At 37.7% G+C, this 15,719-nt stretch overlaps 1 protein-coding gene across 10 annotated transcripts in view; it reads right to left on the bottom strand.

Moving 5' to 3' along the window:
- Positions 1-2,401: 2,401 nt before the first annotated feature.
- RAPGEF2 (Rap guanine nucleotide exchange factor 2) overlaps positions 2,402-15,719 on the bottom strand; it is a 182,912-nt gene continuing 169,594 nt past the window's right edge. For 7 of the 10 annotated variants that reach the window (XM_015624558.2, XM_015624560.2, XM_015624563.2 and 4 more), the window contains 6 exons: positions 14,915-15,106; positions 13,043-13,195; positions 10,772-10,997; positions 8,623-9,188; positions 5,672-5,977; positions 2,402-4,518 (listed from right to left, as the gene is read on the bottom strand). In XM_015624558.2, the coding sequence (XP_015480044.1) occupies positions 4,493-4,518; positions 5,672-5,977; positions 8,623-9,188; positions 10,772-10,997; positions 13,043-13,195; positions 14,915-15,106 (1,469 nt within the window). In that variant the 3' untranslated portion in view covers positions 2,402-4,492. Of the gene's footprint in view, positions 4,519-5,671; positions 5,978-8,622; positions 9,189-10,771; positions 10,998-13,042; positions 13,196-14,914; positions 15,107-15,719 lie in introns of those variants that run through there. The other 3 variants (XM_015624562.3, XM_015624561.2, XM_015624568.2) reach the window with 3 other exon arrangements.

Below are 15,719 nucleotides of genomic sequence, written 5' to 3'. Positions count from 1 at the left end.
AGGATCAACTGAATAAAGAAAGAAAATCCAAAATAATTCTCCAAACTAAAAGAGAAAACCGAGCATGCCAAGCCATCGAGTAAAAAGCTGAGGGAGGTACGAGTCTACACTCAAGGAGAAGCCAGCACTTCTACTTAACACAAACTTGAGTTTTGACACAGAAAACCAAGACTCATTTCACTACAGAGAATGCTGTCTGTGTGTAGGTGTGTAGAGTATCACTGTAAAAATTTAATCCCAAGAAAATCAAATGACAATTGTTTAAGATTATGCTGTTGATGGTTGCTACTAATTCCTACATACCACATATAAACAAAAGAGAAGTTTAAAGGTTTTCATATTCTAGTAAAAACTCTAAATTTTCATTTATCACAATTTCAGTTGAAAACAGAAAGTAATGGATTCCACCTTATGTCACCAAAAAACGTACTTTCACTCCAAGCCTTCTCTCAAAGCATGACATTTTTAGAGACAGGACTGTAAATCTTACTTAAAACACAATCTAGAGATAGGAGACCAAAATTATATTAACTATGTCACATGCTGCTGTCTCCTGAGGGGGTCAATTTTCAGTGTAATTTTACCAATGTTCCTATTTTCTACAATGTATCTGTACATTTTATGTTAGAGAGGTTGTTGCAGCTACATAGGCTTTATTCACAGAAGTATTTTTAATGTTTCATTCTATGTCAAGGAATACATAAATATTAATACTTGCAATTAAATCATTACTTGAATTCTCTAGAGTTGATTTGGTTTTAAGTATGCAACAATCTATATGAGACAGCCTGGAAATTTATTGCATTTCCTACCAGTCTTTAAGAAAATAGAAAGCTTTTGGTTTTGTTTTTTATTTTAAAACAAAACCTGTTCCTCACCTTAGGTTGACCAAGTATTTGAGTCTCAGATTTACAGATGTAAAACATGCTTCTCCAAATGACTAAGATGAATCCATTAAAGCAGTACCCTCAATACTTCATCTTTTACAGACTTGTGCTGACTCCAGTGTGCAATATAATGCATAAAGGAGTAGCCTCTGCCTCAGTAAGTTTGAGTAAAAAAACCAAAAACATAGAAGCAAACTGATAATTGAATGACATTTCCTCAAACACACACACAAAAAATCCTTAGATGTCAGTGTTTCTTTCCATTTTGGTGAATGCAACACTAAATCCCAGCAATTGGTATTTACTTGTCTGCATCTTGCTGCATCCACTCACTGAGTACAAAATTCATATTACACATACTACAACTACCAAACCTCTTTCAGATGTCACACCAAGGCCTTCAGTTCTATTGAATCAATTGCTGTTTGATGTGTTATTTATCACCCAGTCTATAATGAATTAAGCTATCTGTACTAGATGCTATGTCGAGGATGTCTCTACATAATGTGTTCTCAAAATACTAATTACAGTAAGGAGGCATAAACAGGATAGGGAGTGCTGCCTAATTCAATAATGTATCAAGCGTAGAGGAAAAATTGACAAGTGTGCAAACACCTACAAGTTGGTAAGATGAATTATTTCCCTATCACTGCACCTTTAGAACAACTGGAGGACAATCTTGCAGGTAAAACATGTAAAAATGTGTGTTTATTCTACTAATGCAAAACCAAATTTTAATCTTTAGCTTGTTGAAATGTACCCAACAAGTATTAGCCACAGATTCACAGAGAGCAGTTCCACTCACACCACACAAATCTAAATCTCCACAATTTCTTTCCTTATAGTGCTAGAGATTACAGCAATAAAAACACAATGTTTACAAGTCCTATATTTTCAGTGATTTTTAGCTTTCTTAATAATTCTAAGTGTGGATCATTTCTAGAGCTGTGTTAGGAAGACTTAAATCCAGACAGCATTTTGTTGCTTCTCTTTGCATTGAACTAATTTTGGATTTGGAAATGCCACCTGTCAGGCATTTCAAAGCTAAATAGGATACGCTGTTTATGGGTTTAGCAGTACCATTTTAAACCAGCCTTCTGCATACCACTGGAAATAAAGAATCTAGCCTCTAGGGAAAAAATAAAATCTACAGATTTAACATTGAATTAAAATCAGCTTTTATTACTGGGTATGCTATTGGATGATATTTATTATTTTAAATACTTTGTTCAGAAATAACTCAAATGGATCACCTTCCATACTTCTCCCTACCCAAATGTTAAAACTTATATTCCTTACTTTTACACTATTCAGAATATAAAATCAACACAATCTTACCTTTAAAACTGTTTGCATTCTACATACACCTAAGCCCACACCATTTTTGGCACCTCAAATGTTTCTGCTAAGGATGCTCACAGTATCAGTCATTCTCATTCAGCAGGACACGCACCAAAATTTTCAAAAATTATCAGCAGCACAACTGTATATTAAGAAAAACTCCACACCAGTGGTTTGCCCACATCACTTGGCAATGTCCCTTTAATATTAATACACAGAGAAGTAAAATTTTTTCATAAATTTGTTCAAGTATGTGGAACATGTAAAATGCATAAGAATCAATATGGACTTCATTAATGTTATATTTATTTATTTTCCAGCTTCGTACAAACTGGATGTAGAAGCATAAACATAGTACATTTCTACCATTTTCAACAAAAATATAACCAATATGTACAATTATTGTATTAAAAATACAAAAGGATACAGACTCCACCAATGTCTTTCTAAAAGACATACAGGTACAAGTAGTATCAAAAGTATGAGGAAATCACCAGTTAATTGTACATTCTGCACTTGACATCACAGAGCGAACTGAGATTAGCAGTCCTATGGTCTACAATTACTTAATGCTTATATAACATTTGTGCAACTTGTGATAGAGCTAGGATTTTGTATTTCTATATGCACATGAGGTCTATAGCCTTGAGAATAAAACTGGCAAATAATGCATATTACATGTAAAATTACAAATGCATAATTGACAATGTGATATATAAGCAAATAGACAAAAGCCATGATTACTGGAGAGAGAATTAAATAAAGCACTGACATTTGTTTGATACAGTGAAAAAACACTGCAATTTGATCTTTAAAAGTTGAAGCTATTTACGTTTATCTACTGATCAATATGATCAGCTGAATTTAATGGAAAAAAAAAAAAAATCCAAGACCAGCAGTTCCTCACATTTGAGTACTACTCGGATTGGCAGCCTTCACTTCTCTGGAGTCTGTGCAAAAACAACACAAAAATAGAGGGGAGGGTCATTTTAGTCATTATAGGGTTAATAGCAGCTGTGAGCAGGTGGTTGCTACACACTGGCCTTCTCTACACATGCAGTGTTCCATGAAGCCATTAACAGTTGTGACTATTTCTGCATTGCAAAGGCTGGCAAATCTGTGTTATTTATTTATTTTTATGTTTTTTTACTTAAAGGCTCAATTATCCCCTAATGTCAAAGTCAATAGATGGAGATTATTAGATCAGTGTTAACAGCTGACATGACCTGTGACATCCCAACTTGCCTTCACTGCAGTGTTATCCAGTTAATTTTTATTTTAATATAACTACTATATAGTTTATTTTTAAAAAAGTATATAACTTAATGGTGGGGTTGCCATCTGTCTTTTTACGATGCGACACTTTTTTTAGCATGCCATCCTGTGTTCCACAAGGCACAGGTATGAGACACACTGTGTCCTTTTCCATCACTGACCAGCTGCGAGCACTGTGTTTCTGCATTTACACCAGACCCGGATAAGGATGCCATTAACACTAACATTTACAAACTTGTGAAGATTCCAGGGTGGGGCACATTAAGAGCAAAGCCAGGTAGTCAAGGAAAGGCTGAATCCTGCAACCTCTGCCTTCCCTTCTGCCCTGCTCAGCCATGTGATATTATTCCAGGAGCTCAGGCTGGCAACCCTACTTACAGGTGTGAAATAATACTGTAATTACTATTCAGATGCACTATTTGATCTCCCAAACCCAAACATACAAAATTGTAACAAAGGCATTGTAAACAAGCAAATAAGCACTGCCTCCTCAAAGGATCTCAGAGCAATTTTCTCTTTGTAGGTTAAAGGCCAAATGTAATTTGACAACTAACTTATCTCATTATCCCAATGAGACCAAGTGCTAGGATTGTGATTAAAATCTAAAAGGAAGATTTAAAAAAACCCTTCCAGGCATTGGGAAGTGCAGCCAGAGTTAATCATCCTGATGTGATGATCTTGGAATTTGGAATGATACTGTGTGATGTGGCAGACAGCGACAGTGGTAGCTTGGAGATTGCTGCACTGTGCATTTCAAGCAACACAGTTTGAAAAGTGCCAGGGCGATTTCTTCACAGTATTTCACATGCAAGGGGAGAGGGGACAGAAAGGGGAGGGGCAGAGGAAGAAGCCCCATGCTGCTTTAAGGCAGGGAAGGAGGCAAATAGGTCCACCATCCATTAATCATAGTTCCAAGGCTCCTGTTCTAGGGACGTCTTCTTGTGCTCTCCTTTAAGGTGGCTCACTCTGGATCCAGAAAAGCCCAAGTCTTAGACAGCAGAGACTTGTTCATCTTCTGCAAACGTAATAGGATAAGGGAAAATAGAATTTAGCTCATAAAGAACAAGACTGCTATTGAATGAAACAAGCTGTGCATACAATAACAACTGTGTATAGTGCTCATGTGTTCTCCATTTCATTGTGTAAGTATATGTACTTTAAAACAATCTAAATTTCAGAACATTTCAGGTCTCATTAGACATATTCCTTTGGAATTTTGATCTTGAAGAAAGTAAGACAATCACTTTAACTAAACTAGATGCACTTATTTACCCCAAGGAGAACAACAAATACTCCTAGATATCTAATAGATTCAAAAAGGCAACTGATATTTTCCCCTAAATATATATTCAATTTAGTCATCATTAGTAGAAACAATTAAAATTCTCTGTCATGGTAATTCTCAAAGTTTGAGGCAATTCAGTTAAGGTAGGCTTCATTTTTTCCCATCATGTTCAACTGCAAGTTCATCCTGCACCTAAAACCTTAGTAACTAAGCAGTTAGAGGGAGAAGGAGAATGTTAATCTATCGTTAAGCAAAACAAAGCATTCAAGTGAGTGATTTTAGCACCACCCTGCCTAAATTTTGAGGACTTAATGCTGCAATCCAGCTACACTTGGTCTCCATGTAAAAACATCACAGTTAAGCTAAAGCATAAAGTTGTAGACACATTTAGACCAGCAAGGTAGAGAGACAGCAGTGGGCTCATCACGTTCAACAGCTGGAGTAGAAGACTCAGTGTCCCACAGTGTAAAGAGTTTCAGGTAGAATGTGGGCGACTATCCAAATAAACCTGAGCAATGGTGCTCTACAGGGTGGATGGGAAAGCATCCTGTAGACCAGGATACTTTTTTGATCATTAAATACATGGTTAATGGGGAAAACCATGGCAGGCAGGGCTGTACAACGTGAACATAGGAAACTTCAGGGAAGCTGCCTAAGCCCAACTGCTTGGCAGTTCAAGATTCAGGTGGACCTATGTTCCAAGTTTTAAATTATATTTAGAAGGAACTAAATGCTTTGCATTCCAAAAAATTAACAAATAGCAAGTTTTGAAATGGAATAGAGTTCAAATTACGGCAAGATTTGTGCAATTTGCTCTGTGTATGTGAAAGCACTGACCCGCTTTGCATGCAGCCCACTCAAAATCTAACAACTAGAAATTTACCATCCTCCTCTGTGGAAAAACCTTGAGATGGATAGTGAGCAAGTCGTGGATCTGACTCATTTGGTTTATGCCACTGAGGTTTGTTCACGGGCCTGCCAGTTGAGTGGCCGTGCGACTGCTGCTGTGGAGTTGCTGTCCCATGAGTCTCACATGTCCGTGCCACCATTCTGGACCTCTGAAGTGCTATGTTGTAGTCTGGAGGCTTCCTGGTTGGATGGGAGCCACCTTCTGCAAACTCAGCAATAGGTATTCCTACATAACCAGGAGGGGTTGGAGGTGGTTCTCGATATCGACCCTCTTTTCTTGCTGCAGGGAAAACAAAAGATGATTGTTAGAGGATGAGGAACACTGCTCAAAGGAAAATAGAAAATAGTTAAAAGCTACATAATTATCAACCGACTCAAAAGCCTAGGAAGATAAAATTGGAATGACAAAGATTAACTATCATATGCTAGACAAAGAGCTTGTGAAAAATAAATTGATCATGAAAGTACAGAATGTACAACATACACACGATGTAGCCATTCTCCCAGCAGTGAAGCATTAGTCTAACAAAGTCCACCAAATTTCATGGGGAATTTGTTCAAACTTCATAACTGAAGTTGCTCCATCAATTGCACAAAGTAAAATGTACAGCGATCAAAGTAACATGGAAGACTCAAAAGTCCACAGAAGTAGTAAATGGTGGCATCTCCTCAAATGCATGATTGTCTTAATTCTGAAGATGGGCTTTGCATCCAAAAGCTCATCTCTTTGTTTTTAGCATCTTTGCGGGGAAAAAAATAAATGCATCTGATACACTATTTTCATCCTACAAATCTTACTACTTAATGAGGCATAAGCTACAACTCCAAGAGGTCAGGAAGAGAAGTGGGCTTCATCATTATAATATTTGCATGCACTACTGCCTGCAGCCCCTACGGTCATATTCTCTGCAAAATCGAAATTGAAAGCCTTCCTGCAAGAAAAATGACTGAATATGATTTTATATAGGAGATGGAAAGACCACCACCTGGCTTGTGGATTTCACTGAGATGTAACTGTTTACCAGAACAAGGCTTAACCCAGGGCATACTGAGAAGGTCTCTCGGAGAGAACTTCAAGGGACAAAAAAAAACCAGTTAAGAATCCTAAGCATTTGCATGGACACAACAGAGAGGCAAGAGTCTCTGTTTCAGGGTTAAGTACTTAAAGAAGTCAGCTGGGACTTTGATACTGAACACATATTCTGGACCCAGCCCTTTACCACATGACCACTTTAATGACACACCTTACACAAATACAGCAGGAAAAAACCACCAACACAGACAATTTACTTTTCATAGCTTGTCATACACTGTATATTCTTGCATAAGTGGTGATGACAACACCACCCTGCATTAGGCAGCATGATTTGACTGAAAGGTAGTACAAGCTTAAAATGGATTGGTGCTTATTTGGATGCAAGCATTTATAGACTAAAAATAAATCCTTGGTATTACAACAAAACCATATTTTCCAAGAGAGTCTAAGTACTTTTCTGGGACAAACTGTTTTAACTGATCAAAGCAGCATGAAGAAGTTTCTGAGAAACTTTATTCAAGGATTTCTGAAAATCAGATTGAGTTCTATAGAAAAATTCTATTGTAGAAAAATTCTACTGAAGTACTGCAAGAAATCAATGTCTATTAAGCTCAAAAGAACTATGTAAACCAGAAGGTTCTGTTGGATAGTGACACACGGAGTTACATTTGCAGGACAGTTAGTTAATAGTAATGAAGGGCATGGAATTGTGTTGGTTTGACTTTTCAGGTCTCTTTCATGTTCTTTCAAGTCTCTAAAAATGTAGCGGCAAGCACTGCCTTGAGAGACAAGTTTGGAAGCACACCTGTTACACATTCTGGAGGAAACCAAGGGTATCAAAGAGTAAAATTAGAGATTGGCATGAATCTGTACACCTTCATCCTCTTAATAGTCCAGGGATTTAGACCCACAACCAAGCTTTGAGGCAAAATGCCACTGCTAAGCAATATACTCGGGCAGAAAATGGAAAAGCAGTTTATCACAGTGGTCTCAGCATGACCTCAATCTGGCAGACATTCAGCTGTGTCAGCAAAAAATGGCTTTTAGATAGCTCTTCATGTTGACCTGACAAAAGGCAAAGTAGGGGGAATGAAAGGAAGAAAAGAGACAAAAATGCAGAGGCATTGGATGGCCCATGGATTGGGATGCATAGAAGGAACAATATGATACAAATGTTAAGCTCTGACAAAGACACCTTCATACTAATTTATATCTGATCTTTCCATTACTGAATGCATAGAAATGTATTTCAACTCTAACTTCTTTGAAACCTCTTCAGTTTCAGCAGTCCAAAGAAACATTTCAGTTGGTATTTAAGCACAAAGGGATCCCATTTTCAGAAGTAAGGAACATTCACAGTTATCAGACAACTCATACAAAGGTATAAAGTAAAACACTTCTATGAAAACCAGGCCACATTTACTAAGATTTCTAAATATAGCCTATGGAGCCTTACTGTGATGAGAAATTCAAATTTCAGAACAGACATCTAAATACATCAACCTCTCAAAATACTGTCCAGCAGCTGAGCTAGTTTTTTGATGTATGGCAGGCTCTCTTGAAACACAAAGGCACTGCCAGAACTGAGAATCAACAATAAATTACAGTATAAATTATACTTTATACAGTATAAATTATATATATATATTATATATATATTATTTATATACAGTATAAATTATACTAAAGTATAAATTATACTTTCCCTATCAATAAAAGCACAGTTACAGGGAAAAATTTAAGAGCGACTACAAAATGCTCAGTTTTGCTTTAAAAATTAAAAAATAAAAAAATTAAAAAGTCAAACCAGACAAAAGAAATGCAGAACAGTATGAGAAAACTTAAGCAAATTAATTAATTTACTTCATGGTAAACAGAAGTTAACTTACCAACAAGCCCCTTTGTAGTACTTGATGCTGCTGCTGCTGCTGTGTGAGCGGGGACAGGAGCTGGCTTTGTCTCCTCTGCTGGTACAGATGTTACGTTACTGGTTTCAGCTTCAACCGAAACATCCTTCCCACCCCTCCGCTTTATGGTACCTGTATCACCCTCGGAGTCCTCTCCCCAGTATCCTGTGGAAGATGCCCAGCTTGCTCTGGACTGTGCTTGATCAAGGCCCTCCCTACCTTGACTTTGCCTGCCATACTTTGTGCCGTGGTCAGGGAACATCAGCTGGTCCATATGGCCGCCTGAGGCCCACAGTCCTGCCCCATCGCCTGAACTATCAAAATGAGCATGTCCAAAAGGCAGAGTCTCCCAGCTCCTCTGGTGCTGTATTGTCTGGATGTTATCATGAGAACCACTCGAACAAGAAGTCCAGCTACCACGGCCACTGTCAGCTGCGTCGAGCGAAGCTCTGTCCCCCTGGTCCTGTGACAGCTCTTCTGTACTAGGAGAAGAAAGTACAGTTGCTCCAGCATACAGGCCTCTGGTCTCTGACAGCGGTGCATATGAGCTGGATACACATTGATGAGGGGGACAAAAAATCCAGCGTTGGAATCGGAAATCATGAACAAGACGCACAAAGAAACAACCGAAGAAAAACAAAACACACAATGGGTTGGACTAGGTAACCTTGATGACATTTTAAAGGTCCCTTTCCACCCAAACCATTCTATGCCTGAAGATTTTGATGCACTCTATAGTACTAATTGTTCGCATGAATGGCTAATTTAGTTTTGAGAATATAACTCTTTTCTTTCAAGTATATCCTCAATAAAACAAAAACAAACACAACTGGATACATAACTTGCTGAAGCCTTACACTTCAGCAGTGTAATTCTAAAAGGTAAAATCTTAGCTTTACAACAGCCCTTTAAGAGAGGCAAACCACAGAGACACACATAGAGGGAAACAGACAGGGTTATTCTACTGCTTTTCCAGCCCTGATGAGCAAATGGTACAAAAGCTAGAAACAGAATTTAGCAGGAGCTGGCTGATACTCAGGTTTAGATTTCAGATTTCTTTTTCTGCTTAGGAAACCATGAAAGCTACCTTTTCAACATTTCCTTCAAATAGAAATGTATTTTAATCTTATTTTTAGAAGCACCCGCTACTTTGTAGAGCAAGTATGTTTTCTGTAGCCTTGCAATGATTAAGTGAGCCAGACACGATCCCTTACACAGCAGCAGAGGAAACTGACAAAATGTCGCTTTTACTTAGTAGATATCCAGGCTCCTGGGACTTGTTATTCCAGGGCACCTTCCTATACAGACTGGAAACCTCTTCTTCCAAATATTTAAGACACCTGATTAAAAAGTTTGCATAGCCCGAGATTCCCAAAGCTGAATTACAGCAGTTTTGGAACAGGTCTGCCATTCACAGACCCTGCAGGATTAAAACCCCAGAAACCATTCAGAGGACTGAAGCATCCAAATAACAGCTAAAAAAATAATAAAATAAAAAAAGTAAGTGGAGACTAAACAGGAGCCAAAGCTCCAATTATTTGCACACCAAGGCTCACTGCTGGAGATTTAGGGAACTCCTCACAGCACTAGCTTCCCCACCATTACAGAAGTTAATTACCTAGAAAATTACGAGACAACCAGCAGCGTAATGTGAATTTTAGCTTGCAATTATTGTTGACTAGAAGAGATATTTGGAGTAAAATATTTTGGATTTAGACAAATATGCACTTTTCCATGAAGCAGACTGGAAAATTGCTAGCTATTTCTGTTCTCAGTTTGATCACTGAATAATTGTATGAATATCTCATCTACTTCAGTTTATTTCCCATGGAGAAAGCAGGCTAGGGTACTAGTCTGCCACAAAGTGGATAATCTATGGCACCACTGAAATGCTCAGATGGTAACTTCTACTGAGGTAAAGTCTTGCTGCTGTAGACCTCATCATTCACTCAAGAGTGCAAAACCTTTTCTTGGCAGGAATGGGGCATTATCACAAAATGCAGCAGGGAAGCAGAAGAGCAGAGGAGAAAAAATACTTGAGACATACAGGGGAAGTTACATGGACAAATACACATGCCACATACACACTATATGAAAGTATAATACAAGTAAGCACAAATAAAATTCTTACCCTAAACTGTACTGATCTGGTTCAATCATGATTCTTCTATCAATCCTTCCCACACCAAGATTTGTCTCCACGATGCTGACAGAATGCCTCTGTCTCCTCTCATCATGCAGGGAGACTGGCATAGAGTCAAAAGAGGAATTGCTGACAATACTAGATCTAGAAGAAATTTCACTGTGACCAGAATCGGAGAAGTTATCCACAGTGCTGCTTGGAGCCAAAGTGTAGCCTGCAAGGGAATATCGCGTTAATCAGACGCTCCAAGACATCTCCAAGATGCCTGCTCAGTTCTTGTCAGGCCACTGGCAATACTGCAATAAAACTGGCAATAAAACAAAGCTACCATTACATTTACACAGCCCTGCAAAAGTGTGTGACACTGTCTTTGGGATCTTAATCAGAGACTGAGGACTGTGGGAACATGTACTATTCATTTACAAACCAACTGCTCTCCTTCTCTCTTCTCTGCTCTCCTCTCCTAAATCCTCTGCAAATTCATCATCATACTTGTATCCTCACATTATGAAATATTACTTCTCAAAATCTGCCTGTCCATAAACACTGTCTTCAAGACTGGAAGGAAAGAGATGCTCTGGTTGAGATTACTGCTTAAAGTAAGCCCAGAGACTCTCTTATACAGTCTTTTAATTCTGCGACGCTACACCTCAGAGATGAACAGATATATGAAGCCCAGATGTCTGGGCTGACTGCTTATTACATATCTTACCTGAGAGACAAGCAGGTTTTCAAGTTTCTTTGTGATACATGGCTGACTAATTAATTCCAAATTTTGTATTACTGGAATTATGGTGAAATTTGGATCTAGGTAGCACTGACACAGTCCAAGATAAAATCTGCAAACCATGTCATAGGAGCAAATTCAGCAAATTCAGCTTTTCTTTCAGTATTAAATAAATTGTGCTGAATGTTCTTGCCAGCTAAGTTAAAGATCGTTAAATACATCCACAAGACACTGTAGTTTTCATTTTTTGCTTTCACTCTACTCCTAAGTCCCAAAATACTTCAATGGATCTATCCCAGTTCACTTGCTGAGAACTAATGCTGGGAATTAATGCTGTCATTTTTTATCTGAAAGAACATGTAATTAACTTCACGTAACCATCAAACCAAGGAAGTTTTTTTAATCATGTTTATGATTTGCTCTTTGCAAAAATAAAGTCCTATTCACACTGTGAGTCAAATACAGAATTCCAATTCCTTTTTCAAAAAATGCACAGGCCTGACCATATTTATATAAGTTCACTCTTTGTTAATGTTGTATAGAGAAATAATGATGACAGCTTAGAAGGACTTAAGATGATGTATCCTCTACATATTATCCTGTTCCATCTGACCTTAGTAAATAACACTTCAATACAAGTCACTCCAGCCCCAATGTATATTTTACCATAATGCTCTATTATGTAACTGTTAAAACTGAACTTTTATGCTATTCTGAAAAAAGAGTAACTTAGAAGTCACATGCAATACATCTAGGCTATCACATTTCCAAAGTTGGTTTTTTTTTGTTTAAACTACAGGACAATGACTCCATACTCTGTCTTGTCAATTCATAGCCAGAACTACAATGAAAGCAAACAAACAGGTTTGAAAAAAAATCCCTTTAAAAAATAACTGTGAAATTACTTAAAAATATCTTTTTTTTAAAAAAAAAATATGTTTTAAAAATTTTTTATAAAAAGCTACAATGTATAATACCATTCCTCAAAAACTCATACACACAGTTTAAAAATTCAGACTTATATTAAAATATTCTGTAGTATAAAATATAAATTACAATATTAAATATTCTGAATTCCAAATACATTAAGACTTTCTGTCATACATAGGTTACATCCCATTCAGATGTGTGACACAGCAAATAATTTCTCTAATAGACCAGCATGGTCAAAGCTGCACAAAGATTTTAAGTTTCAACCCTCACATCCTTTCACTGAAAGCAGGAAACAGTGATCATAGGAATATTTTTGTCAGAAGCAGCTGCAGCCAGAGTGACCTACTGCATCAAATCCTATATCACACCAGGCTATCTTTTCTGGCTTTTGATCAGCAGAGGGCTTTCAAGGACCCTTGAAATCAGGTTCACAGCTACCTTTCATGTATCCCACTCTGCACTACATTTTCTGCCCTCTTGCTGACCATATGTGACAGAAATAGGAGCAGCAGTATTGAGTGCCCAAACTCTCTCTCAGAAGCTTCCAAAGTCCATGAGCTTCAAGAAACAGGGTAAGAAATATTGAACACATCTACTACCTTTCCTTGGAGAGCTCTGTGGTGAAGTAGGAGGAGAAGACAACTGTGAAGATGCACTTGAGACAGCGTCTTCAGATTGCTTCTTGTGACGATCCAAACTTCCTTCTTCTGATAATGAAAGGATTTTCTTTAAAGCTTGTGGGGAGTTAATGCCTTTAGGTAAGAATTAAAGTAGGCAGATGTAAAGAACAGTATAAATACATCCTTATGTTGAACAATGCATTTGTAGAGCAGACACCCTATCCTACAGGAAGAAAAAGCTACATTTTTTCCCTGTATTTTTCTGAGTTCTTGACACCAGCTTAAATGAAGCAAAATGTTAAAACTTATTCCCATTTAAAAATATATTCTTTATTTCTGCATATTAGTGCAGATGGTCTTTCATTCTGACCACTTAAGATAAATACTTTGCCATGGAAAATATGAAGATTTGATGTTGCAAAATACTGCCTATACAACATATAATTGAGCATATGCATAGGAATGGTTACTGGGAAGCTTGAACTAAAATTAGCTTAAATACAGACACACCCATCTCACTGGTTAGTGGAGATTTATATAGTAAGAATTCAAACTACTCTCCTGTTTCTTTTCTATTCAGAGTAGCCTAGAAGGTCAAAGGAAGCCAGAAAGAAAACTAATAAGGATTAGGCTTACGAAACAAGGCCATCCTGCAGCTGCCTTTCTCTCATTTTTAAGAACTATCTCTGCACCAGCTTATTTTGGGAAACTACAGAGTAAAAACATCCTGAAGATGATATATGATGTAAAGATCTAGGGCATCAGGAATTGCTTTTCCCAGACTACATTTATCCATCTCTCTTCTCCTCCCCTCAAAAATCCACCCTGGGACAGCCTTACAAGTGAAGACAGAGTTTATCTTACATTTTTGCCAATGTTTGTGGTAGAGGTTAGTCCAAGCATTTTATCTTTGATCTGTTGATCACAATCCTGCTATCAATAATTCATAGCTGCCTGATCAGCATAACCTAGTCAGTTTTCAGAAACTTTGCCACTATGAGCAAAAAACTGCAGTCTATGGAGCTTCAAAGTCTTTTTAAGATTAAAATTTAATGGTAAAATCAACAAGAACTGGATGAACATTGAATTGTTTCTTGCTCATTTTGCTGCTTCTAATGCCTTATTGCAGCCCAAACAGTGCATGAAGAAAACCAATAAAGTGAAATCAGAATTAAGTTCTTGTGCAATAACTATCATGAAAAAGGAAGGGCCAGCTATACAGAGTTAGTAGGGATATTACCATGCTTGTGATTAAAGGAGTTTGTTAATGGAGCATACATGTTTTTTGTACACATGTACAGATTTGGAAATCAGGGTAGAATTTGTTCCTATAGTCTGGTACCTTTCTGTAGAATATGGAGGAAGCAACAACTGCATAACAACAGTAAAAAAGCAGAAGTGAGTAGAAACCAAAGGGACAACTGTCAATGTGAAAGTTTAGACCCACATTTCTGAGATTGACAGTTTGAGCAGGCCTGAATTTCACCTTAAAAATTTAACTTGTGAAGAGACACCAAAAGTTCTGAGGCATCTCAAAACCTCCAGGTCCCTAATTCCTCTAGAAAAGTTAATGCAAGATCCCAGGGCAAACAGTGAGAAACACTTATTCTTTCCAGCAGCTAGTAACAGGTAAATACTTACACTGATTAAATTGACAGGATGCTTTCCCTAAATTTGTTTCTTTCCATTTCTAGAGAAGAGAACTATGCCTAGACACTGCATGAACAGGTATAACCTGCATATCATACTACCAGAAATGGAAGTCTGAACTGTACTTGATTAAAAATGTCTTCCCAACATAGGCAAACAAACTTCAGAAAATTAAACCAAATTCTTCCTTGTTCCACCTACCAAATGGTGGGAGGTCTTTGACTGGCACTTTCTTGCGAGAGGGATAAAGAGACACGGCTGGGACCTGCAGTGCTTGGTTTACTTTATGCTGCTGCTGCTGCTGCTGCTGCACTTTCTGCTGGATGCCTGCCCGGGGAGCCACTGGTGACGTTTCAGATTTCCCAGATCGCTTGTCTCCTGTGTTCTTTGGCACTTGGCAAGAAAGGGGACAAAACACTGAATGACTACTAGCTAAGAACACAGTGGTGTTTTAGTCTGAGGACTGCAAAGCCCTCTGATTAACAATTACAAGGCGCTCAAATACTGGTACAATTAATGCAGCGTGGTATCTTGAGGCAGGAAATATGAAGAGGAAAAGAGGGGGAGATGTAACTCCATTTAAAAGCTGTACATTATCAATGAAAGTTTTCTTTCTCAAAATAAAGTGCTGATAAATGACCACTGTTACAAAAAACATGATCAGAAGTTATACTGGGCAATCATAATGACTACAACTGATTCAGAACAGACATATAATTACTAGTTTTTGCTACCCTGCAGAAAGGGAAGGGCACAAAATGTAGTATTTCCTAAAATCGAAACAAAATTGATATCCAGGATAAGGTTCCCCCCTGCTGACCCAGGTACAGCTTTCCAGGTATCTCTGAAACACCTGGATGTAAGAAAATTCCCTACTCCCTCAAAATAACCATATCACTGTTCACACTAATAACCTCAGTATATCAGAAATATAAAAGAACTTTTGACTCCTCCATACCCTTTGCAAAGAAAAATCTAAAAAGCCATTGTACACTTCATTGTGACA

This window comes from Parus major, chromosome 4 (assembly GCF_001522545.3).
Source record: "Parus major isolate Abel chromosome 4, Parus_major1.1, whole genome shotgun sequence".
Taxonomy (NCBI): domain Eukaryota; kingdom Metazoa; phylum Chordata; class Aves; order Passeriformes; family Paridae; genus Parus; species Parus major.
Note: the sequence above shows the minus strand (reverse complement) of the source record. Positions and strands in the feature narration are given on the sequence as shown.